Source organism: Oryza glaberrima, chromosome 5 (assembly GCF_000147395.1).
Source record: "Oryza glaberrima chromosome 5, OglaRS2, whole genome shotgun sequence".
NCBI lineage: Eukaryota > Viridiplantae > Streptophyta > Magnoliopsida > Poales > Poaceae > Oryza > Oryza glaberrima.
In genome coordinates, this window is record NC_068330.1 from 23,217,490 (window position 1) to 23,241,320 (window position 23,831).

Sequence of the window (23,831 nt, forward strand, 5' to 3'; positions counted from 1 at the left end):
GATTCTTTCAGCTGGAAATGGGAAAGCTCGGGTCAGCACATCTCAAGATCTTCTTACAAGGCTCTGTTCTTTGGTCGGATCTCCTTCCTCTCGACCCCGATTTGGAAATCACTTGCTCCACCTCGATGCCGCTTTTTCCTGTGGTTGGTAGCAATAAACAGATGTTGGACCGCCGATCGTCTGCGAAGCCAGGGGTTGCCTCACCTGGACCGTTGTGTCCTTTGTGACCAAAAGGAGGAGAGCATTGACCACATTCTGGTAGGCTGCCCAGAGTCGAGGCAACTTTGGTGGTGGACATTAAGAGCGTTAGGCATTCCAGATTGTCTACCCATCAACGAACCATCCTTTCACCTCTGGCTTTGTGGAAGCCGAATGAAATTGAGAGAGCAACATCGCCGGGGCTTTGACACCATTGCAACGCTGATGGCTTGGTCGATTTGGAAGGAGCAAAATAATCGGATCTTCAATCAGCAGTCCAAGTCTTGGATCGAAGTGGCGAAAGCAATGGTGGAAGAAGCCGTACTTTGGAAGTCGGCAAATGCAGGGGTCCCTTCCATTTTACCTCTGTGAGGTCGTGGTAGCCAAATCTAGCGCCAGATATCCCATTAGATCACTAGTCTCTAGTATTGGTCCCGTGCTTGTTTTTCATTTCTCACTGTAAATAACTTTTATTTCTCTTAATGGAAAAAATGCGCTCCTTGTGTATTCTCCAAATTTTTTTTTGATGGATCAACGAGTCCTTGTTTTTCTATAGCGCGTCGTCTGCATGTCTGGCCTACAGTACATGAGGAAAATCCACCTCGATTTGATGAGCATATACTCCCTTCGGTTTTGTATTATTCACGTTTTAAATAAGGTTAAGGTTAACTTTTTATAATTTTGATTACCAATAACTTTAAAATATATAATTTAAAGACACTATCACGCCATATGTAAATTTATTTTACAAATCAGCATAATAAAAATAAAATCATATTTATTATATATATATATTATATTACAAAATCTAGTTAAAGATATATTTTAGAGACAGTGTTATTATTGTTTAATTATCGAATCGGAGAGAATACTTACTATAGTCACTGTAGCTCGTCTGCATGTCTGGCCTACACGAGGCATATACCCCAGGGCCCAAGAGAAGACCGTGACGAGGCATGCACCGCACGTGACGTCATTCCCGACCATCGCCGTCGTGTGTTCTAGGCTTCTAGCACACGTCTAAACGAGATTACAGGACACTAGCCACGTGTTTTTATCACTTAACACACCTGTGTGTATGTACTGTGTCCTGAGATTAAATACTGGAAAATGTGATCGAGCAACCGTGTCACTTTTCAACAAGAAATTTATAATTTGATTGTTGGTCAAACAAACTGCCAGTATTTAGTGCCGATTCTTAGTACAGCTAGCATCCTAGTAGTAGTTATACTGCAGTCGGTATATTTTTTGAACTCAAGGAAAATGAATTCAGTATCACAGGAGAGAAAGCAGTCTACTGCACTCTGCAGTGTCAACCTTCAGCATCTAAATCAGTTCAGAAGTTAAGAAAAAAAAAGGAAATCCATAATGCAAATAACCATTCCATGCACCAACCTACTGAAAGCCTGAACCACATGTCATTTAACCTAGTACATAACACAATTTGATATGTAGCTGTAATAAGGAGGAATCCGAGATTTCCACACCAAAACCTCGAATTTCCCTCGGCGCCTGACGCGTCCAGACAGCAAATCAACCAGCTTAATCTTTGGACCATCATCTTCAACAAGAGCCTTCTGGTAGCTATCACGCAGTACAAAGTAATTTTCAGGTTTAGGTCTCACAATTACCCAACCGAACTTAGGATGATCCTGGCAATCACAAGGCATAAGGGAGTTAATTTCGTCTCTGTACTCTCTGACGAACGCAACAAACCTGCTCCAGAATTTGGAGTTGAAATTGGCTTTCAGTAGAGCTCCTCCGATGTGTGCACACAAGAAGCAGCCTCTTAGCACTGTCGCGATCTCCATCGCCATGGATGCAAGCTTTGGATGCTGCTCTGGGTCTGTGGCTCCAAATGCAAGAACCTTGAAGAAGTACCAGTAGGCTTCGAATGGCAGGAAATTCAGCCTCAGAGCTTGTTTGGCTCCCAACCTGATGATCTTCTCTGATCGGCTTGTGATCATGATTTTGATCTCATGTGTCATTTGCTTTCTGAAAGAAGAGTGGATTTTCTTGAGTGTTCTTTCATCAACATCTCCTAAGAGCTCAATGATAAGCAGCAATCTTCCATCCATGGCATCGTTTGATTCATTTCGATGCTTGGTTTGACAAATTTCACTGAAAGTTTCTGCCTTCTCATATCTCAGATCATCTCCACTGTAATACAAGATGAGAGAGAAGTGTTCACGCACTCTCTGATCACGGCAGATATGTTCAACGAGAGTGCTCTTCCCGACGAATTCCGGGCCAACAACCGGCAAAACCTGAACAATTTCTTCTGCAACTGCAAGAGGCTCTCTCTGAAGCAGGAAGCTGATGGCATTTTCTCTCTCCATTTGACGGCTGAACATGCATCCATCCAGGTACAGATGCGTGCTGTAAGGCTGGCGATACACAGGAGGATAGCTCATCAAGAACACGACGAATTCCTTGGTGTCACCGATGATTCTCTCGAGGCTAGTGACAGTCTGATGCAGATCGTTCGTGCTTCTTGTCTGAATTTGAGTGTTGCTGCTGCTGTCAGAGAAGCGGATACGCTTAGCCCGGTTGAATTTGGACAGAGCAAAACGTGGTGTTACCTCGTCCTCCTCCTCATCTCTGAATCTGAAGGCGTCAAGAACGCAGTGGCCTCTGAACATCTGCTCCCTGAGCAGCTCGAGCTGACGGATCATCCCATGGTTCGTGACATGCCGCTGCTCAGCTTCCTCGACGACGGTGCGGATCCGCACAAGGAGATGGTGCAGCCTCTGAAGATTTTCATCGACCGATGGCCGCTGCTTCGGGTACCTGTCGATCATGAAGGTTATTGATCTGCTGACAAAATCGCCAAGAAATGCAGATAAGAGCTCCATCAAGAACCCTTCTCTGAAGAAAGTAGTGAGTGCCATGGATGCAGAGATGAGAGCAGAGAAGTGCAGTTTTGCAGGTGGTGTTGTGTTGTTTGCTTGCACAAGAGTAGCAGGACTGACCAAACGCCTTATCTAAGGGCAGAGTCAATGCCGTGAGGATTGGGTCACGAAGTGCAGATGATTAGGCGTACAGAAACTGTCAGGTCAGATTCATCAGACCAAATTTACTAACCCTTCCTGTTCCATAAGAAATCACAGGTCTTTATCTCTGAGATATCACATCTTTGACAAAGATTGTGATTTGTGAGTTGAAGTTTGGTACGGTGATAACAGGGGACTAGGTTATTTGCACCATGTAGCTACTAATAATAAAAAAAACAGAGGTGTTATGCATTCTTGCAGAAAAAAAATGGCACAAGTCGTTGCTGGACTCACTAGCTGTTGACTGAATAATAAAAACAGCGGGGTTATGAATTCTACAGAAAAAATTGGCACAAGTCGTTGCTGGACTCAGACTGAAAGCAACATTTTTGTTTTCTGGAACGAATAGTACCAAACAATGCGAGATTTCATATCGATATAGCAAGAAAAAAAAAAGATTATAGGCCTGGGACTATGAAAGCAACGGAATTAGCACAGCACAGTTCCGTTCTGTTCAATGCCTGAACCTTTTTGGGAATACGCGAGAAGCACATCATTGTATTAAGAAGGAATAAATGTATGTACAAAGCGGTCCGAAAAATTAAAACCGAAAGGGACAAGATACAAGAGGGGGAAGAAGAAACAAAAGCCTAATCTCCCAAAGAATTTGGCGACCCATCTCCATTCATAGGAACTACCATGACCAGTATTGCGGCTCTAGCCAGTCGCCAAAGATCCGCTTCACCCGTCATAGCCCTAGCAATCTCTGTCCATTGTCTGCTATTCTAGTTGAAGACCCGATTGTTTCTTTCCTTTCAAATCGTCCACGCTACCAGTGCTGCGATGGTGTTGAACCCCCGGTGATGTTCCTTGGCCATCTTTTTGCGACTGTGACACAACCAAGAATGAAAAGATTGCTTGTTGAGTGGTAAACACTCAGAATGCCCAATAGCTCTAAGAGCAATCCACCACAGCTGGCGAGACTCCTAGCATGCGACCAAGAGATGATCAATCGTTTCGTCGTATTGATCACAGAGAAGACAGCGAGCCGGGTGCGATATACCACGACTCCGAAGGCGGTACACTGTCCAACAGCGGTTGAGGGCGACCAACCAAAGAAAGTACCAACAACAAGGGGGTGCCACCGTGCCAAAGACTTTCAGATTGGCTTGTGTTGGAGGCGAGTTCTTCCAAAGAAGAGGACACGATACGCTGAGCGAGAGAAGTACAGTCCCGAGGTCTCCCAGCGCCATGAAAGCGTGTCGGGTTCCCCCAAGAGTTGCATAGATCGAAGTAGGTCCCAAAGCTTGAAGTACTCCAGGATCGCTTGCACCTCCAACACCGCACAGATGTCTCAAATCCATCTCCTGTCGTGCAATGCCTCAGCCACCGTACGCCTGTTCCAGAAGCGGGCGGGGACAGCTGCGTAGACGGCCGGCGCCAGCAATTGAATTAAAGAGCCCTGCAGCCAACAATCCTCCCAGAACAACACCGAAATCCCATCTCCCACCGAGAATACCATAGACATCGAGATGAGGTTGCCTTCCTTCTGTGAAAGTGGAATATTAAACCCCTGCCATGGCTTGTCCGGCGAGGTCCGTTGCTGCCAGAGCCATCGCGACCTCAACGCAACTCCCAACCTCTCGAGATCGGGGATACCCAAACCACCATACTCTTTGGGTGAGCAAACTCAACGCAACTCCCAACCTCTCGAGATCGGGGATACCCAAACCACCATACTCTTTGGGTGAGCAAACTCGAGCCCATGCGACCCGACAGACGCTGCCAGTGCCTGAAACTGACAGGGCAATGCAATGACTGAACAACCAGAGCATTCGCTCAACTAAGGAAAGCAAGCCATTACTAATCTCGAACTTACAGAAATGGACAAGCATAATACAGCCAACGTATGCTTCTAAGATCTTATAGTTCAAATAGACATCAGAATATGGCTCAGATAGAGTACAAGGAAAATGTAGGTTATAACTAAAAAAGAGGAGCAAATAAACACACATCAAACACCAACTCGTCTACAACATGCTGTGATTCGTGAAGATTGTACCACACATCGTGAAATAAAGTTATGGTAGGGTGGAATCTGGGATTTCCATACTAAGATTTCAGAATTGCTTCTAGCCTTAGCTTTTCCACATAGCATATCTTGCACTGTTGTATCTGGAACATCATCTTCAAGAGAACCTTTCGGGTAAGGTTCATACATACAAAAGTGTTTGATAGGCTGAGCTATTCCCTTGATACAGGCAGGATGGTTCATTGTAACATCATCTGGATATTCACTGTACAAATTGAGGTTATTTGGGATGTGCTCTCTGGTCCATGCAAGAACTCTGTACCAAAATTGAGCATTGAAATTTGTTCTTAGTAAGCCGGCAAAAACGTTTCCATGCATGAACGATCCTTCCATCTCCTTTGCTATCTCCATGGCTATGGATGCTAGCTTCACATGCTCTTCGGGTTCTGTACTTCCGAAGTTGCGTACCTTGAAGAAATACCAGAATGCTTCACATGTCAATGGTCTCAGTCTAAGAGGTCGCGTGGTCCCGAAACTTGTGATGTTCTCAGATCGACTTGTGATTATGATTTTAGTACCATGTGGCATGCGCAGTTCTGAAGAGTATAATCTCCATTTCTCCTCATCAGCATACCTGGAGAGTTCAATGACAAGTAGCAATCTTTTGTGGAAAGCATTACCCCGATGCTTAACGATAAAATTCTCTCTGAGTGGTTGGTGTTTCATCCTTCATGGAATTTCCACTGTAAAAGAGAATCAGAGAGAAGTGATTTCTGACTCTCTCATCGATGCAGACATGTTCAACAAGAGTGCTCTTTCCGATATGTCTTGGACCGATGATTGGGAGGACACCAAGATTTGAACTACCGGGTGGTTCCATCTGTAGCAAGAACTCAATGGCATGTTCAAGTTCCATATGTCGATTGAACATACACTTGTCCAAAAACAAATGCGTGCTGTAAGGTTGGCGATACATAGGACGGTACTGCACAAGAAATGCAATGAACTCCTTCATGTCAGCTATGAGGATTTCTAGCCTATGAACCATCTTCTGCAAATCTTCTACCTCCCCACCACTGAATACCGTTTGTTGAGGTTTACTAGTTGGGAAACGAAGACGCTTAGCAGGATTGAATCTGGACAAAGCAAATGAATGGCTCACCTCGTCATCTTTGGCCTTGTCTTGAATAGCTCGGTATCTGAAGTTATCGAGAATGTAGCAGCCTTTCAACATCTCATCTCTAAGGATCTTGAGCTGCTGGAGCATCCCTTGGTTTCTGACGTGCCGCCCTTCAGCCTCCTCGACGATGGTACTGATCCTCATAAGCAGCTGCCGTAGCCTCTGTAGGTTCTCCTCAGCAGTTGCCTGATTGCAGTTGCAGTACTTCCCAACTATGAAGGACATGGACCTGCTGATAAGATCCCCAATAGCTGCAGAAATGAACATCTCCATTAACTGTGACCTGGAAATGGACATCTTGATCTCTCCTAGAGTCCCACACACACTCACTGAAGTCTGAAGATGATACTAATCGAGTCTGAAGGTTCTTGGGAGCTTTGTCACTTGTTGCAGAGTAAAGCTTCAGCGCAGGATTTGGATAATAAACTGTGTTATCTGCAAGACTGCCACTTCGTTATATATTATTCTTGTGACCCAGCTCCAACGATTGCGGCAATTGTTTTGTTGGTGGTTGACTGGCTGTGTGCTATTCAAAGCTTATCTGTCTCGAGGAAACAGAAAATATTTGCCACTGTGCTCCAGTTCGCCCAGGTGTGCAGACGTGTGTGTTGCGCTTGACTTCCAAAGTTTCAAGCTCGATAATGCCTCCTAGTTGAACCTGTCACCATCTGCAAAAATAAGAGCTATACCTGTTGCCTTGCCAGTCGCCGGCAAACCGGTATCCGGACCCCGAGAAGTTGCTCATCGCTGCAGGTAGGCTGATGCAGTGAAACGGAAGCTGGGAAAATGGGCATCCTTTCGTGATAGCAGCAAATCAAGTTGGGCCAATGCAAACCTGCTGTCGCCGTCATCGATCAGCAGTTGGGAGCACCGGCTGCTGACGAGACCCAAGCCTGGAGCAATCTGCACCTGCATCTCAAAGTACTTGTAGCATGCCTGAAAATATATGCAGGGAATTCGCAATTTGGGTTAATAAGATGAACACCAGTTCATCAGCAGAGTGAATGCAACCAGATTCTCTACAGGTGCTGAAAAGAAATAAATAAAAAAAAAACCCTCCGTCCCAAAAAAAGACCAATCCTACCTACGAACCTAGAGACATGTGTATCCAGGTTTGTAGCTAGGAATTCGTTTTTTTTTTTTTTTGGGGGGGGGGGGGGGGGGGACGGAGTAGTACTGTTGATTTATGATTTGAACTGTTGATCCAACTTCAGAGCAAAATACTGTCAAACAGTGTATGATGGATGTGACTCATCTACTTGCCACAAGTGAAACAACATATAAACACCTAGAAGTTCTAGAACCCATTGAGTTCTATGGTTGTTTATAGCTAGACAAGTCATGGCAATACAGAAGATTCACTCCTTCCCTGAAAGCAACCTACCACACTAAAACCAACTCAAGACTGTTTCACCAAAAGGGCACAACTACCTAATATGAGCACTTCCTCACCACATCTCAAAACAGACAGAATAAGATACAATGGGCAAACCAGCAAAACAAGACCAAAGGTCAAAGGATAGCACTCTCAAGAAAAAATGGTGCCCAAGACTGAGTAAAAGAATCTTAGCTTTAGCGAAATATTTAGAAAAGAATTACCAAATAAACATCCTTTCCTCAGATCCTTTGTGAGGAAAAAGACATTTCCTTTCCTCACATCCTTTGTGCTAGTTTCCGTATCAGTTCTTTAATTCAGATCTTCGTCGAAACAGGGCTTAATGCTTACAGGATGTCTTAAATATTAAGTTGCTAGTATGGCTTAAATATTAAGTTGCTAGTATGTTTCCCAAAGAGCAAATTCACAGTATCCAAACATGTCCGCGTACGATCTTAAGGATGTCTTTTACTTTCTAGTAGAAGATTGTGGTCCACATTTGATCTCCAACCCCAGTTGTTTCCCAATAATGCAGTTTAGCACATTCACAGGCCTTAAGGCACACGAAAAATCCAAGTGGCATAAAATACAACTAGCTCCAGTAAGCAATGCATCTGTGGCTAGTACACCAATGATTTCTGCAAGTAATTGTAATTCAGAATTTGGTTAAATCAATAAGTTATGAACTTTTTACAATGCAAAGCACCGTGTTGTCCTATGCGAACTGCAATGTCACACATGCTATTTTAAGCAAAGTACATGAGTGTTAACTAACTGTCCCTAGTCATAATCAGTAGACATGCTTAAGAACTATTCACCATGTGCAAGTAGCGAAAGACAAGATATGTAAAAAAAAAAGGATGGTGCAAACATAAGTATATGCAGACAAGATAAAGTGCAAAGTTGAGCTCATCACTTATGGAAATTTTACTGAATTGAGAATAAATAGGTGATGAAACTGAGACAAGGTTTACTATTTACCTGCTGTTTTTTAAGGAAAGTTATTCAATGCTCTTATTTAGTTCTGTTAATCAAACATATGTACAATTATAAGTATCTGCCCAAGAGATTAGAAGTTAGGAACCGAAGCATATGAAAAATAACAGATTTAAAAGCAACTTCTGCAAGCACACAAGTGATTCATCACAAGAGTTTCAAGGCTCGACAGATCCTCAACAGTCTTGAAAAACTAATGGAATGCAATTATCACAAAAGTTGATGCAAATACGACATAATCAATAAGGATAAAAAGGTTTGACTTCAATAACGTAACTGCTTGTACAGATAGGCAAATCAAGGTGTACACAGCGAAAGCGAAACACCACCACATGACGAGTTTCCACATATCAATGGATAAGTAAACATATGGAAAGTAATGAAAATGATCCGTCACCAGATTCAACCTGCTAGAAGAAGAACCTTTTATGTGCAAAAATGCTTTCAGAAATTCTCAGGAGACATTCATCAACCCCTTCAAAAGCTTCGAACAAATTCTTGCAATAAGAGCTCTTGTAAACTGACATTTCGTTTAATTTACCTAATGTAAAGAAAATGACACTGGGGATGGGGGGACAATGTGACACCTAAACTGAATAACAACTCCACAAGTTCAGAATATGCATTGTGACATCAGTCATTGTGGTAAAATTAAATCACGCACACAGATATAGCACCTGGAGTTGCATCATATAAAATAGCAGAAACATCATATGGAATCTTTACACAATAAAAAGTTAAAATCGCAATCTAATGTGTCCTTGAAGCTTGACTCATCTGGCAAATGATAAAATCAAAAGTTATACAACTTTTATTTGACTCATCATTTCATCAATCACCAGTTATCAGTACATGAGCATGGGCACTCGACTGATAAAACGGCTGATGATACAACACTACAGTACAGATTACCCAAAGCACGACAAGTACATCAGTTTTTGGCATATCAACACTACGGATTATACAGAGAGGAAGAGAAATAGACCTCGGCGCGTCGCCCTCAAATGGTGTAGTCCGACCACTGTCGAATGAAGGATGTGTGATCCATGGATTCCCCAGGCATGTCCTCATCCTTCTCAACCTCACCGTTCTTCCTGCCAATCAACCTGGCTGGATTCCCCACCGCCGTGTTCCTCGCCGGCACATCTATCAGCACCACTGACCCGGCACCAATCTTGGCCCCGGCTCCAATCTTGACGTTGCCAAGAATCGTCGCCCCGGCGCCAATCAGAACACCATCCCCAATCTTGGGGTGCCGGTCACCGACAGCCTTGCCTGTGCCACCCAGTGTGACGTGGTGGAGGATGGAGACGTTGTCGCCGACGACGGCGGTCTCGCCGATGACGACGCCGGTGGCGTGGTCGAGGAGGATGCCCTTGCCGACGACGGCCGCGGGGTGGATGTCGACGGCGAAGACGTCGGCGACGCGGGACTGGAGGGCGAGGGCAAGGGGGCGTCGCTGCTGCGCCCAGAGGACGTGCGACACGCGGTGCGCCTGGATGGCGAGGAAGCCCTTGAAGTTGAGGAGGCACTGGGAGAAGCCGACGCAGGCCGGGTCGCGGGAGCGGGCGGCGAGGAGGTCGGCGACGACGGCGGCGCGGAGGGAGGGGTGCGCGGTGAAGGAAGCCAGGAAGAGGTCGTAGAGGAGCGTGGAGAGGAGGGTGGAGGAGCAGAGCTTGTTGGCGAGGTGGAAGGAGATGGAGCGCGGGAGGGAGGGGTGGGAGAGCACGGTGGCGTAGAGGAAGGACGCGAGCGCCGGCTCGGCGTCGGCGTCGCGGCGCGCCTCGGCCTTGATCTGGGACCAGACCCAGGACTCCTCGTCCTCCGACTCCGGCGGCGCGAACGCCGGGACCACCTCCGCGGGGAGCGACGGCGGCGACTGGGGCCGGCGGTGGCTCGCGCCGCCGCCGTCGGGCTCGTGCGCGTGCGGCTGGCCGGCCGGCATCGCGGCGCGGTGGGATCGGGTTTGGTGGGCGGCGACGCGAGCGGAGGAGGAGGATTTGCGGGCCACTACCACTAGCATCGGACGCCGAGAGGCCAAGGCGTATATAGGCGACAAGTGGAGCGATTGCCTACACAACTCAGCCATACAGACACAGTGATACAGATTATATACTGGGTGTCGCTAATGCGCGCGCGCGCGACTAGTCCAGCCCTTATGTACTTTGTATACCAGTTTTATACGTATACGTATAAAATTTATATTTACTACTCCCTCCGTACCCTAATATAATGGGTTTTGACATTTTACTTGCACTCTATATGTGTAAATATAAAAAACAAAAAGTTATGCTTAAAGTACTTTGGATAATAAAGTAAGTCACAAATAAAATAAATAATAATTCCAAAATTTCAAACAGTGAAAGAAAAATGTCAAAATCCCTTATATTAGGGGGGCGGAGGGAGTAGAAAAAAAGACCCGTGCGTTGCAACGGGTAAATGATATTTTAATCGTATTATTGTTATACTATTTAGTTAGGATAAAATTGATTGTGGAAATTTGCTTGAATATTTTTTTTAGAAAATTATGAGCTGCAATTAGGAGTCTGACTTTATCTCAAGTTAGCATGCGAGTTTTTTAAAAGTTTCTTATACAACTCATTTTGTATTTAAAAAAGCAAACGAGCTTAAAATCCAACTCAAATACGGATTTGTATTTGCAAAAGCGAACGAACTTAAAAACCAACTCAAACACGGATGATGTACCAAAATACCGGCAAAAACATCTTCAATTTTTATAATAGTAGAGATAAATGTAAGTGTATTTTTATGTATGTATCAAACAGAATTATATGTGTAAATTTTATATGTATACATATGTATTTTGGATATAAAAAGTTTGCTCGCATATATACAAACTTTGTATATATATAAGTGTATAAAGTATGTATATATACATATACGTGTACATATATATGTATAAAAAAATTTGGATAGCACATGAAAAAATGCAAACAAGCCGAGTTCAATACAATATGAAACTTTCTACTTTATAGAAACTTTGTATAGATAAATTTCGTAAACAAGAAATCAGCTGTTTCAGATTGGGCCACAATTTTTCTTAAATAAGCCCAAAAAAAGAAGGTAAAAGAAAAGAAAAAAATCAATAAAAAAGGAAAAGAAACGAGAAAATAGCGAACTAGTTGCGCGGGTGGAGACACGTGCGTCTAGTCACTACTCCCTCCGTCCCAAAATAAGTGCAGCCATGAGTTTCCGTGTCCAATTTTAATCGTTCGTTTTATTTAAAAATTTTTTGAAAAAACTTTAAAAAATAAGCCACGAGTAAAGTACTATTCATATTTTATCATATCATAACAACAAAAATACTAATCATAAAAAAATTTCAAATAAGACGGACGATTAAAGTTGGGCGCGAAAACTCATGGCTGCACTTATTTTGGGACGGAGGTAACTAATTAGCATTCGCGCAGATTTCTACATAGACCTTGTGGCATAACTCCAGGTCAGATATCTACATATGATTTAAAATTTATATGATACTTCCTCCGTTTTACAATTTAAGACTTTCTAGCATTGCCCACATTCATATAGATACTAATATATATATATATATATATATATATATATATATATATATATATATATATATATATATATATATATATATATATATATATATATATATATATATATTAGTATCTATATGAATGTGGGCAATGCTAGAAAGTCTAACATTGTAAAACGGAGGGAGTAATTATAATGATTTAGAATTTTAATATTTTATTTGAAATGAGAAAAATAATTTATTAAAATGTTATCAACGAAATTAAAAATCTGTTTATATAACTAGAAATACCTAACTCTGGTCCGAATTGGAGCTAAACAGGACTCTAGTTGAGCGGTTGAGCCTGGGCTGTAAATATTTTATTTTATTTTAATTTCCTTTTGCTGTTGATGTAGGAGTAGGAAAAAAAAAATGGACCACCTTACATCAGTTGATGCTCTAGGAGTTGACACGTGGGATTCCAACTGCTGCAATCTTTAGTCAAGTGTTGATGAGATAGTGTGGCCATGAACCTGGACTGAATCTAGGGAACATACAAGTGATGCAATCTCTGGAACATGGTTATCCATCATCCATCCCCTAGAATTTGAAGGTCAACTGTTTTGTTTTAGTATCATAGTAAGCTATTGTGGATGTTGCATTTCATTGTTTTAAATAATGTTGATCTTTTCTGGATTGAAGAACATGGATAGGTTCAATGAACATTTGATTGCGCTTTATGACAAAATACGACCATAGGTTTAATTTGTTTGGAGGTAGCGAAGCCATCTACGTGTTACTTGATGAAGGAAAACTACTTACCAGCAAGGATACCAGCATGTCTATCCTAACAATGCCATTAAAAGTCATCAACCGAGAAGTTTGCATTAGCGGTTACTTGTAATTTATAAGGTCTTGAAGGCTATTTTTTTTTCACAATTTAATAAATTTTGCATGTTGTAGGACACTGTCACTTATTTTGCACGCTACTATCTATTTTGTATCTAGTACTACTCTGTAAAAAAAGAGGTAAACTCTAGCTACGAATCTGAGTACGCGGATTATGCTTTTTCTTTTAGACGGAGGGGTATCTTATAGCTTTATTGTCAAGAAATTGATTTAAATGTAATAACAACTAGAGTATATTCGAAGAGTCTCTATGTTGGTTTGCCCGGCTAGAAACTGAAAATCAAGTATTAATTTGATGGGGGAAAAATCCTACACTTCTCATTTGGATGACTTATGAGTTCTGTTTATAACCATTGCAACTAAAGAAACATCATAAATACTTTTATAGTTCAATGAGAAGTATGACTAGGATTTGAGTTTAAACTAAAAATTAAAATACATGTTCAATAGAAAGGGCTATGAAAACCATATTCTTTAGAGCTATTCCCTCTGTTTCACAATGTAAGTCATTCTAGTATTTCGCATATTAATATTGATGTTAATGAATCTAGACATATATATCTATCTAAATTTATTAACATTAATATGAATGTGGAAAATGCTATAATAACTTACATTGTGAAACGGATGAAGTACATGACAAGTACAACTATGCTACTATCTTTAAGTGAAAATGCCTTGCATATGACCATTACTATCGTATATATGACCACGGCGAAGGCGTATTGGACGTCCGCGAGTTGACCTATTTGGGCTGTGATCCGAATCTAAATCTCATTGGGTCTTCCAAAATCCTAGTTACAACCGTGGCTAATTACCATGTCTGGCCGTGCGCGTCCGTAGAATTAACAACAAACAGATTCCGTGTGTGCATGGAATCATCGTCTTACATGAGATTTTAATGGGTCTTCTTCAGTGCTAATTTTCAATTCTTTTCTTAGTTTCTTCTATTCATCAGTACATTGTATAAGTCTGTTAAGACAAATTGTTTGTATATTACAGCTGTGAGAGTATAAGTGGGTTTTCACATGCTATTGGAATGCTTATGGTCCTCAATTAATCATGCATAGCTTAATTGTTGACATAAGCACAATCGATAATTGATAAGCTAGTTATATGAACTGATATTGGTGGTTATACTACATAAAAGAGTAAAAAAAAAAGAATTTGCTTTACCTAGTTATGTGAATTGATCTTGATAACATCTGCTACACTGTAAATAATACTAGAATGTTGAGATCAAGTTGACAGTCAGTGGATTCAGAATTTCAGATTGACCTAAAGCTTTGGCAGAAACAGCATGTAGTTGTGGCCATGTTGACATGATATGGTGGGTTTGGACTTGTAGATGGGCATATGTACGTCCTCATAGAGGCACCATACCTTTGTCACTGACAGGTAGACCCAGGGTTTATCGGACCCACATGTCAGTGACAAAGACACATGTCTTTAAAGGTAGAGGAGCCTGATCCAGAGTGTTACGGGCTTATGGCGCAGGTCCGATCTAGAGCATCACTTCACACCGTCGCCCTTCGCCGTCGGATCATTTCGACGGACGTATAGCAGGTCTCATTTTTCCGTAACTGTAATTGCACTGGAAATTCGTATAGTAGCACTGGAAAAATACTAATCATAAAAATTTTTCAAATAAGACGAACGGTTAAATGTTGAATATAAATAGTGCAAAACTACACTTATTTTGGGATGGAGGGAGTACTTATTCTTTTTCATACTGTACTGTAACAGGAGCCGTTCCTACGGCTACGAGCGAATGCAGCGCCAGACGCAGACGGTCCATCTGTCCCACACTCACTGTCGTCCGGGCCCCACTCCCCCCCGCTCCGCGCCAACGCCGGTGGGGCCCAGACCACCGCCAGATAGCCCCCTCCGTTCGTTTGGCCATCCGCCTTCCCGGATTGGGATTATGCAGTCGACTGCACCGTGTGCCATTGTCACTGACATGTGGGCCGCGCGCGGCGCACGAGACACACGCCGCCCTCCTTCTCCTTCCAGTTCACTCCACTCCGCTACTTTTTCCAACCGTCGCCCCACGCGAACCCCGACGCCGCGCCCCCCTTCCCCAGCCTCCGCATCCGATTCCCATGGCGTGCTTGGCGGCGGGCGCCGAGGCGGCCCCTCTCCTCTTCCGGCGGCGGCTAGCGCCATCCCCAGTCGCCGCGCGCCGCCGCCTTCTCGTGTCGTGCCGAGCTCGCCGCCGCGGTCTCAGGTTGGTAGCCCAGAGGGGCAGGATCGCGTGGTTGCGGCGTGGTCGGTGCACCCGGTTGTGATTACTGGTGTGTTGCGTGGTCTCGTTCGTTCGTTCTCAGTAGTCTGCTCCTGCGGCGAACCGGGGGAATGGCCTTTTGGGGTTTGGGTTGGGTTGGGTTGGGTGACAGGGGATCGAGGAATTCAATTCCCTTGGTGGTGCGTGCTTGTATGCATGGAATGCTTCGATCGTGACCAAGTGGGGATCATCAACCTCTGAATGCTGCTCTCCTAATATTGTTTGGCTTAGGTTCTGAAATGCTTCTTAATCACCGGAATGTTCCACCTATCTGAGAAAATATCCTAGCTTATGTTGTGTAATCATGATCATTGATCAAATCATCAGAAATCGATACTGTCGGAACGCTTTATATTTGTACATTTTTGTTGTTTTGATTCATAGAATATGTCAAGAAATTCTGTTAAGCTTAGCTTCATTTTTGCGGGTTCTAGGACTGCTGCAGAACTTCCTCGGAAGAGTACAAGTAATGATAAACACCATAATAGGGTGAATATGCAGAGAGATGAAGCATCTGTTTCCAGTGATAAAGAACGGCAAGAGGTACCACGGCACATTCATTAGCAATTTCATATGTTTTCCGATTTTGTGAGATTGATATAATATTTGGGCCAATTTCACGATACTATGTATGTGGTGTAGATTAAAGTCCCCAAACACTCAATATCCCCCTTTTAATACAATTTTCTGTGTTTTTATATTATTTTTACATAAGAAACTGAAGTGAAACACATTGTCACTAAACTAGCTAAACAATTTAATATCCAAAGGCAATACCTGATATTGGCAGGCTATCTTCACAGAAAAATGCCGGGTCGGCCAAAGGTTGGCCGACCAATTTCTTAAGATTGGGGAGAAAAACAAAGTAATGTTACAGCGACATTACAATGTTGCGCTAGTCCGGGAGAGATCCCAGACACAGCGTGAACAAGCGAAAGAGAAAGAGACACCATGGATGCAGTAGTTATCATGAAGTTACTGTTTGCGTCAATTTCATCTTTATTTTTATGTATGCTCCTACTTGTTCACTGTTGCTTCTTTTAATATTTTGGGCTTTGTGTGTTTCAACAGAAATATGGAGATGAAAATGGTATATCAAACCTTCAATTGGAAGATTTGATACAAATGATACAAAACACTGAGAAGAGTAAGGGGCTCCTTTCTTTTGGATAAATGGTATTTATAATGTTGTAGGCATGCACATAATAAGCACTATCTTCAAACGTATTTGTTTAGATATAATGCTTCTGAATCAAGCTCGTCTTCAAGCATTGGAACATGTTGAAACAGTTCTTAAAGAAAAAGAAGACTTACAGAGGAAGTTGAAAATTTTGGAGACGAGATTGTCAGAAACAGATGCACGGCTTAAGCTTTCAGCTGAAGGGCAGTTCGGTACTGAGATTAATGACTCTCTACCAGTACTGGAATTAGATGATATAAAGGAAGAGAATATGCTACTGAAGGATGACATACAATTTCTGAAAACAATGCTTATTGAGGTTGCTGAGACAGAGAACAGTATATTCACATTAGAGAAGGAGCGTGCTCTTTTAGATGCTTCGCTTAGGGAGCTGGAGCCTAGATTTATAGATGCCCAAGCAGATATGTTGAAGTCTGGTCCTAGGCAGTATGATGCATGGTGGGAGAAAGTAGAAAATTTGGGGGACTTGCTTGAGACTGCAACAAACAAAGTAGAGAATGCTGCTATGGTTCTGGGACGCAATCATGATTTGGAAGATAAGGTCGACAAACTAGAGGCATCGTTGGCTGAAGCAAATATATCAAAGTTCTCTTGTTATTTTGTTGATCTTTTGCAGGAAAAGATAAAATCAGTAGAAGAGCGCTTCCAAGTATGTAATCATGAAATGCATTCTCAAATTGAACTCTATGAGAATTCAATAGCGGAATTTCACGATATTCTTAGCAAGCTAGTGGAGGAAACTGAGAAACGATCACTAGAGCATTCAGCAAGTAGCATGCCTTCAGAATTGTGGAGTAGGATATCTCTTCTGATTGATGGTTGGTTGCTCGAGAAGAGAATATCCTACAACGATGCAAATACATTACGGGAAATGGTCAGGAAAAGGGATAGTTGTCTTCGGGAAGCATACTTGTCATGCAGAGGTATGAAAGATAGGGAAATTGTGGACAATTTTCTAAAGATCACATTGCCAGGGACTAGGTACACTTTCTCCTTTGCTAGTAGGAGTAAAGCCTGTTTATAGGATAATACTCTGTCTTTATTTAGTTTTACAATTTATTGATTAATGTAGTTCTGGCTTGCACATCATCCACATAGCAGCAGAGATGGCTCCTGTTGCAAAGGTGATCCTTGGTACTCCCTTCAACCTTTCATCACGTGCATTTCATTTCATTACTACTCCTGACACAAATACATTTCTAGTTAGTATATTTTGATATGGTTCTGCTGATTAGATGTGAAACTACTGATGTGATAGTTGACTAAGGGTCTAATTGGTAGCCTGGGCTGCGGCTGTGCTGCAGTCAGCTGCTACAGTCCCTTGCGTGCAGCATGGCCCACTGCTGCAGCTGAGGCTGCAGCTGTAGTTTTGGAATTTGATTTGTTGTTAATGCTGATTAATTGAAATCCTATCAGTTACTCTTTAAGTTTGCTTATATGCATGATTCTTTAGGTTGGTGGTTTGGCGGATGTGATATCTGGTCTTGGCAAGGCACTTCAGAAAAAGGGCCACCTAGTAGAGATTATTCTTCCAAAATATGACTGCATGCAGAATGACCAAGTTAATAACCTTAAGGTATATAGTTTGTTTCTCACCGAAGTTTTTGGTCGCTTCTTTTGTTTGTTTAAGATTTTATTTTTCTATCATGCAGGTTTTAGATGTTGTTGTACAATCCTACTTTGAAGGAAATTTGTTCAACAACAAAATATGGACTGGGACTGTTGAAGGTTTGAAGCATCCCTCAGTTCGACCTTTCTGTAAAATTAAGTCATAACATTGAATCTTCATCGACCTGACTAAATTTAGCATATGCAGGCCTTCCAGTCTATTTTATCGAGCCACAACATCCAGCAAAATTCTTTTGGAGGGCACAATACTATGGAGAACACGATGACTTTAAACGTTTTGCATACTTCAGCCGTGCAGCACTGGAATTACTTTACCAATCGCAGAAGAAAATTGACATCATCCATTGCCATGACTGGCAGACTGCATTTGTGGTACGTGTCAAATGCACTTGGCTGTATTGGTTAATTGACCACTGAAAATGGATCATGCTCTTCTTGGTTGATTTGCCAAGTTGAAGATATTAATTTGCTCATCTTTTACTTTGAAATTCCAGGCACCTCTTTATTGGGAAGCATATGCAAATCTGGGCTTCAACTCAGCTAGAATTTGCTTCACCTGCCATAATTTTGAATATCAAGGAGCTGCTCCTGCTCAAGATTTAGCATGCTGTGGCCTTGATGTTCAGCAACTTGATAGGGAAGACAGGATGCGGGACAATTCACATGGCAGAATAAATGTTGTCAAGGTACTGACCATTGAAACCGTGCAATAGATTGAATTCAAATTTCACCTGTATGATACCAACAAGGTTGTTTTGGGTTCATTGTTTTCAGGGTGCAATTGTGTATTCCAACATTGTGACAACTGTATCACCAACATATGCACTAGAGGTGCGATCAGAGGTAATTTTCTTGTAACTTTAGTTGTGTGTATTTGATTAACTTTAGTTTCAGTAGTACCTTCTAATAGCGAGATTAGTGTTTCTCAAAATTTATATACCAGATTTTTTTTTTTGTGTGTGTGCATGTGTTTTATGTGTGTGTGTGTGTGGTGGGGTGGGGGGTGGGGGGGGGGGGGTGAGAGAAGGGAAGAAGACCATAAGTTGATGCACAATTCATGGGAAACTACCACACTACCTTGTTGTTCATTATGCAGTTTATTTATTCCAGTGGCATTCCTACATGAACTGAAATAAGCTGCTGCATCATAACATAGGGAGTTGTTTAAGAGCTTGACTGCTTGATAAATCCCTTTATATGTAATGCTATACATATCACTACATCAGCATATCCATAGAATGCCTCAACTATCCTGGACTCCTGGTGTTTCTAGTTTCCATTATTCAATATGTCTTATACCCTATATTGTTACAAGTGTTCTAAAAGCAGTACACTAGGCACCAGGTAGCTGCCACGATTAGCATTTAATGGTGCATTAGGCGTCTGCCCAGCTTTGGGGGCTCCAGTGTTGCTATATTAATGTTCTATTGTCTTTCTTTTATGTCATATGCTAATTGCTTGGAAGCCCCTTGTTAAGTTGATCCTAGGCGCACCTAGGCACTAGGCAGCGTCTTGCCGACCATCTAACGTCTAGTGCCTTCTCTGATTAGAAGTTCATTGTAGTAGTTTCAGTTTGTAAGCGAAGTCTGTTGGCATTCTGTTATTGACAAGCTCTTCTGGTGCTCAGGGTGGACGTGGACTACAAGATTCACTCAAATTACATTCCAGGAAATTTGTTGGGATACTTAATGGAATCGACACGGACACATGGAATCCTTCAACAGATAGACATCTCAAGGTTCAATATAATGCTAATGATCTCCAGGGTAAGGCAGCAAACAAAGCAGCTCTCAGAAAGCAGCTAAACTTGTCTTCTACAAATGCTTCTCAACCACTGGTACGATTTTTAATCCCCTCATCTACTGCTAAACTGGATACAGAAATTATGACCATGTACCTGTACTTGAATTAAGAATTTTCCCTCTTGTCAGCTTTGCAGTTTATTTTAGCTATCTGGTTTTATTATATTCCCTTTTTTTTTTCAAGTATGGTTTACCTATGTATATTGATAAAACAGAAGTGAAATATTTACAAGGTTTATTGCTTTCTTTCATTTGTTATAGAAGTTTCGCTTTCAATTCAAGACTAACTACACACTAAAGTTTCCTTGAGCAGGTTGGGTGTATTACAAGGCTAGTTCCTCAAAAGGGTGTACATCTCATCAGGCATGCAATATACAAAACAGCTGAGCTAGGAGGACAGTTTGTTCTTCTGGGCTCAAGTCCAGTACCACACATTCAAGTACATTTTCTTCTGAACTATAGTAGGGTCAGCTAACATGATCATATTTGAATGTAGAGAAAAGGAAATAAAAAAAAAACTTAACTAGCTCGTGAACAATCTATATATCTAAAGCTGGCGGGTCTCCCCGCCAGCTGATTGGTGGATTTTGCCACCATCAATCTGTTGACACGTGTCCATTTCACATTGGCGCGCAGTAAACGGATCCTACTAGGCTTCGCTGGTGTTGCGCATCAGCCCACACCGATTGGCTTGCCCCGCCTGGACGCTCTATTGATTTGCTGACAGATGGGCCATCCTTAAAATATCCTAATTATTAATCCTCTGAAAAAACAACTGAGATGGGCCATCCTTAAGAGCTACGGCAGCACGGTTAGAAGTCATTGGGAAAAATATATGCATGTAAAAACATGCATGTGAAGATACATACGTGCACCAATTTGAAATAGGAAATTTTAATATATAGGTGTATATATAAGCCCTATTTTATTATTCGTACATATGACAAAATTATACTACCGTCACATAATAAAGGATGACAATATCACAAAAATAATTCTTATTCTTACGTAAAAATAACAAATGTATAAAAAACAATCCAAAATAATTTTAATGTAAAACTGCATACCTCTAATCAGTAAAAAGAACAAAGACCAAAAAATACAAACTATGAAAAAAGACACAAAATCAATCTAAAAATTATGTTCTAAAATTTTAAATTTTTTTTGTTGCTTATAAAACAACAAATAGGCTATGAGAGTGCTTACCAGTTTACAACTTCCTTTAATACTATTAGTCCAAAGTATTTCCTCCAGTTCCATAATTCTTGATGTTTTGAAAAAAAAATGAGATCAAATAATTAATTTGATGACACTAAAACTTGGTGTGGTGTACAGATTGGTTAAAATACTTTAGTAAAATTAAATATTGACCTATTTATTATTTATATTATTATAGAAATTAATAGTAAATTATAGATATATATTTTGAGGTCATTTAATTGTCCAGGGGTACAGAGTCCCCGTCAAATGTAGCATTTTTAATGAATCTTATATAAATAAATAAATTTGGGTAAAATCTATAAAGAGAAATAGGCTAATCAGCCGGCGTGCCAAAAGGCACGCCTATTTTCTAGTCTGTTTATATGGATGGAGCTTGTTTTTTATTTGAAAAATAGTTGCTCTTGCTCCTTTTGTTGAACACCTCTTTACTTATTGTTGCTATAGTGAACATGTTTGGTGCTAATTTACTTTGCAGAGAGAGTTTGAGGGTATTGCAGACCATTTTCAGAACAATAACAATATCCGACTGCTTTTGAAGTATGATGATTCTTTATCCCATTGGATTTATGCAGCATCTGACATGTTCATTGTTCCATCCATGTTTGAGCCATGTGGCCTCACACAGGTGTGCCTTTACATACTTATATTACGTAGTTTGTATTAAATGTAAATACTGAAACGTGCCATTTAGCATTATCCGTAATCTGTTTCTTTATTTACTATGCACTCTATGATTGTCTTGATAAATTATATTCCTAGATATAAATATGCAATGCAATCAATTTCTCTGATCGTACTTCCATCTTTTTTTTCCTATTTGGTAGAGGATTTATTCTTGCCTTATTTTTTTTGAGGTGTATGATATATGATCCAATACCTCATAATATGATCATTGAAAACTTTTGAACACAATTCAGAAGTACAGAGTGAGAAAAATAAAATGTGCCAAGATGTTTTTCCAATTAGTCAATGAAATTCTGCCCTTTACCCTTGAAACCCACAGTAGAATATGTTCTCAGATTTGAAGAATTTCATCAACACAAAAATAAACATGTTTCCAGAGCTTTCCAAAATTCATGAGCACAAGCTTGCAGTTCTGCAAAGCTGTTCTTGGTTCATTCCTGTTGAGCAATTCTGACATGTTCTGTATCCACAGATGATTGCCATGAGATATGGTTCTGTGCCGATTGTTCGGAAAACCGGTGGATTGAATGACAGGTAAATAGTTATTAATTAACCAACTATCTCCCAATATTATTCTCCTTAATCATGTAAAATGCCCCCACTCACCTGCTTTGCAGTGTCTTCGATTTCGACGACGAAACGATACCTAAGGAGCTGCGGAATGGCTTTACGTTTGTGCATCCTGATGAAAAGGTGGATGTCGTTTCAGTTCATCTCTCCTCTTTTGGTGGACACAACTCATGTGGGTGTTCCTTTTTTGACAGGCTCTAAGTGGTGCAATGGAGAGAGCGTTCAACTACTACAATAGAAAGCCTGAGGTCTGGAAACAGCTGGTGCAGAAGGACATGAGGATAGATTTCAGCTGGGCCTCTTCAGCTTCCCAGTACGAAGATATCTATCAAAGAGCAGTGGCTCGAGCGAGGGCAGCAGCATGAACTCTGGCGGTTTAGTGAGACCTGAGCCTTTCTCTGACGCGGCGCTTGATGCCACAGGCACAGATTCTGCCTTCTGAAGAAGCCGCACCATGCACCTCTCTGATGTGCGAACATGGCTTCATCTGCAGCTTCGATTCTTGGAATGGAACCCAAGATATTTGAAGACATGATCCGTCAGACTCATGCAGGAAGCCGAGATGTTCCATAGTGCAGTTATGGAATGGTCGAAGAACTAAAATCTTGGCACCCATTGTCGTGTCCCAGTGACAGTGTGGACTATACAGTTATATAACTTATAGTACGTGATTGCTCAGTCGTGAAATTTCACTAGCCTCGATATATTTATCATGCGCTACGGTGAAATGATAAGTTTTGTTCTTTGTATCACTTGCAGTGTGCTTTGTTATTTGTGCAAAGTCGTGTGTGTTGTCTATAGAATATTCTTTCGTCAAAAGCAAAGAGATGAGAGACAGACCCTGTTTTTTTTCCTGTTTGAACTCTGAAATGTAGAAAAAAATTTCATAGGCTCTTTGAAATTTTTTTAGAGAACACTACAATTCATGTAGAAAATTTCATGTTTTTCTTCTCTGATGTACTCCCACCGTTAAGGAAAGGGGATATTTCCATTCGGTCACAACAGTAGTCAAATTTTAAATTTTGAATTGATTGGATTTCTCTTCTATAAGTTTTATTGGCTGAAAATACCTAGATTTCTGTGCATTAAATCAGTATCCAAAAAAAATATGTATGAAAATTGAATTCCAGAAATATTTATACTCCTAGATTTAGGAACCAAGAGAACAAAAATAGACCAAAGGTAGCGGAACCAATGGTCTGGGCCTGGTCCTGGGCCTGGGCCTGTTCCCATATGGGCCTCACATTTCGCT

The 23,831-nt window shown here is 41.4% G+C and overlaps 4 protein-coding genes across 5 annotated transcripts; 1 reads left to right on the forward strand and 3 right to left on the reverse strand.

The window, feature by feature from the left end:
• Positions 1-1,592: 1,592 nt before the first annotated feature.
• LOC127774972 (putative disease resistance protein RGA3) lies at positions 1,593-3,124 on the reverse strand. Its single transcript, XM_052301266.1, has one exon. It carries the CDS (start codon positions 3,087-3,089, stop codon positions 1,626-1,628), a length of 1,464 nt encoding a protein of 487 aa, XP_052157226.1. The 5' UTR covers positions 3,090-3,124; the 3' UTR covers positions 1,593-1,625.
• Positions 3,125-5,821: 2,697 nt separating this feature from the next.
• Positions 5,822-7,400, reverse strand: LOC127774637 (disease resistance protein RGA2-like). The gene has a single exon (XM_052300917.1). It carries the CDS (start codon positions 6,698-6,700, stop codon positions 5,912-5,914), a length of 789 nt encoding a protein of 262 aa, XP_052156877.1. The 5' UTR covers positions 6,701-7,400; the 3' UTR covers positions 5,822-5,911.
• Positions 7,401-9,447: 2,047 nt separating this feature from the next.
• Positions 9,448-10,865, reverse strand: LOC127773301 (probable serine acetyltransferase 5). The gene has a single exon (XM_052299346.1). The coding sequence runs from the start codon at positions 10,861-10,863 to the stop codon at positions 9,775-9,777; it is 1,089 nt and encodes a 362-aa protein (XP_052155306.1). The 5' UTR covers positions 10,864-10,865; the 3' UTR covers positions 9,448-9,774.
• A 4,323-nt stretch (positions 10,866-15,188) lies between these two features.
• Positions 15,189-23,629, forward strand: LOC127773300 (probable starch synthase 4, chloroplastic/amyloplastic). Of its 2 annotated transcripts, XM_052299344.1 has the most exons (16): positions 15,191-15,415; positions 15,907-16,015; positions 16,544-16,619; positions 16,709-17,654; positions 17,746-17,797; positions 18,127-18,249; positions 18,326-18,401; positions 18,490-18,674; positions 18,797-18,988; positions 19,077-19,145; positions 19,930-20,139; positions 20,418-20,543; positions 21,801-21,950; positions 22,482-22,543; positions 22,627-22,702; positions 22,774-23,629. In XM_052299344.1, exons 1-16 carry the CDS (start codon positions 15,291-15,293, stop codon positions 22,942-22,944), a joined length of 2,748 nt encoding a protein of 915 aa, XP_052155304.1. In that variant the 5' UTR covers positions 15,191-15,290; the 3' UTR covers positions 22,945-23,629. The 2 variants fall into 2 exon arrangements, with proteins under 2 accessions (XP_052155305.1, XP_052155304.1); XM_052299345.1 differs by lacking the exon at positions 20,418-20,543 and having other exon boundaries at positions 15,189-15,415.
• Positions 23,630-23,831: the final 202 nt, after the last annotated feature.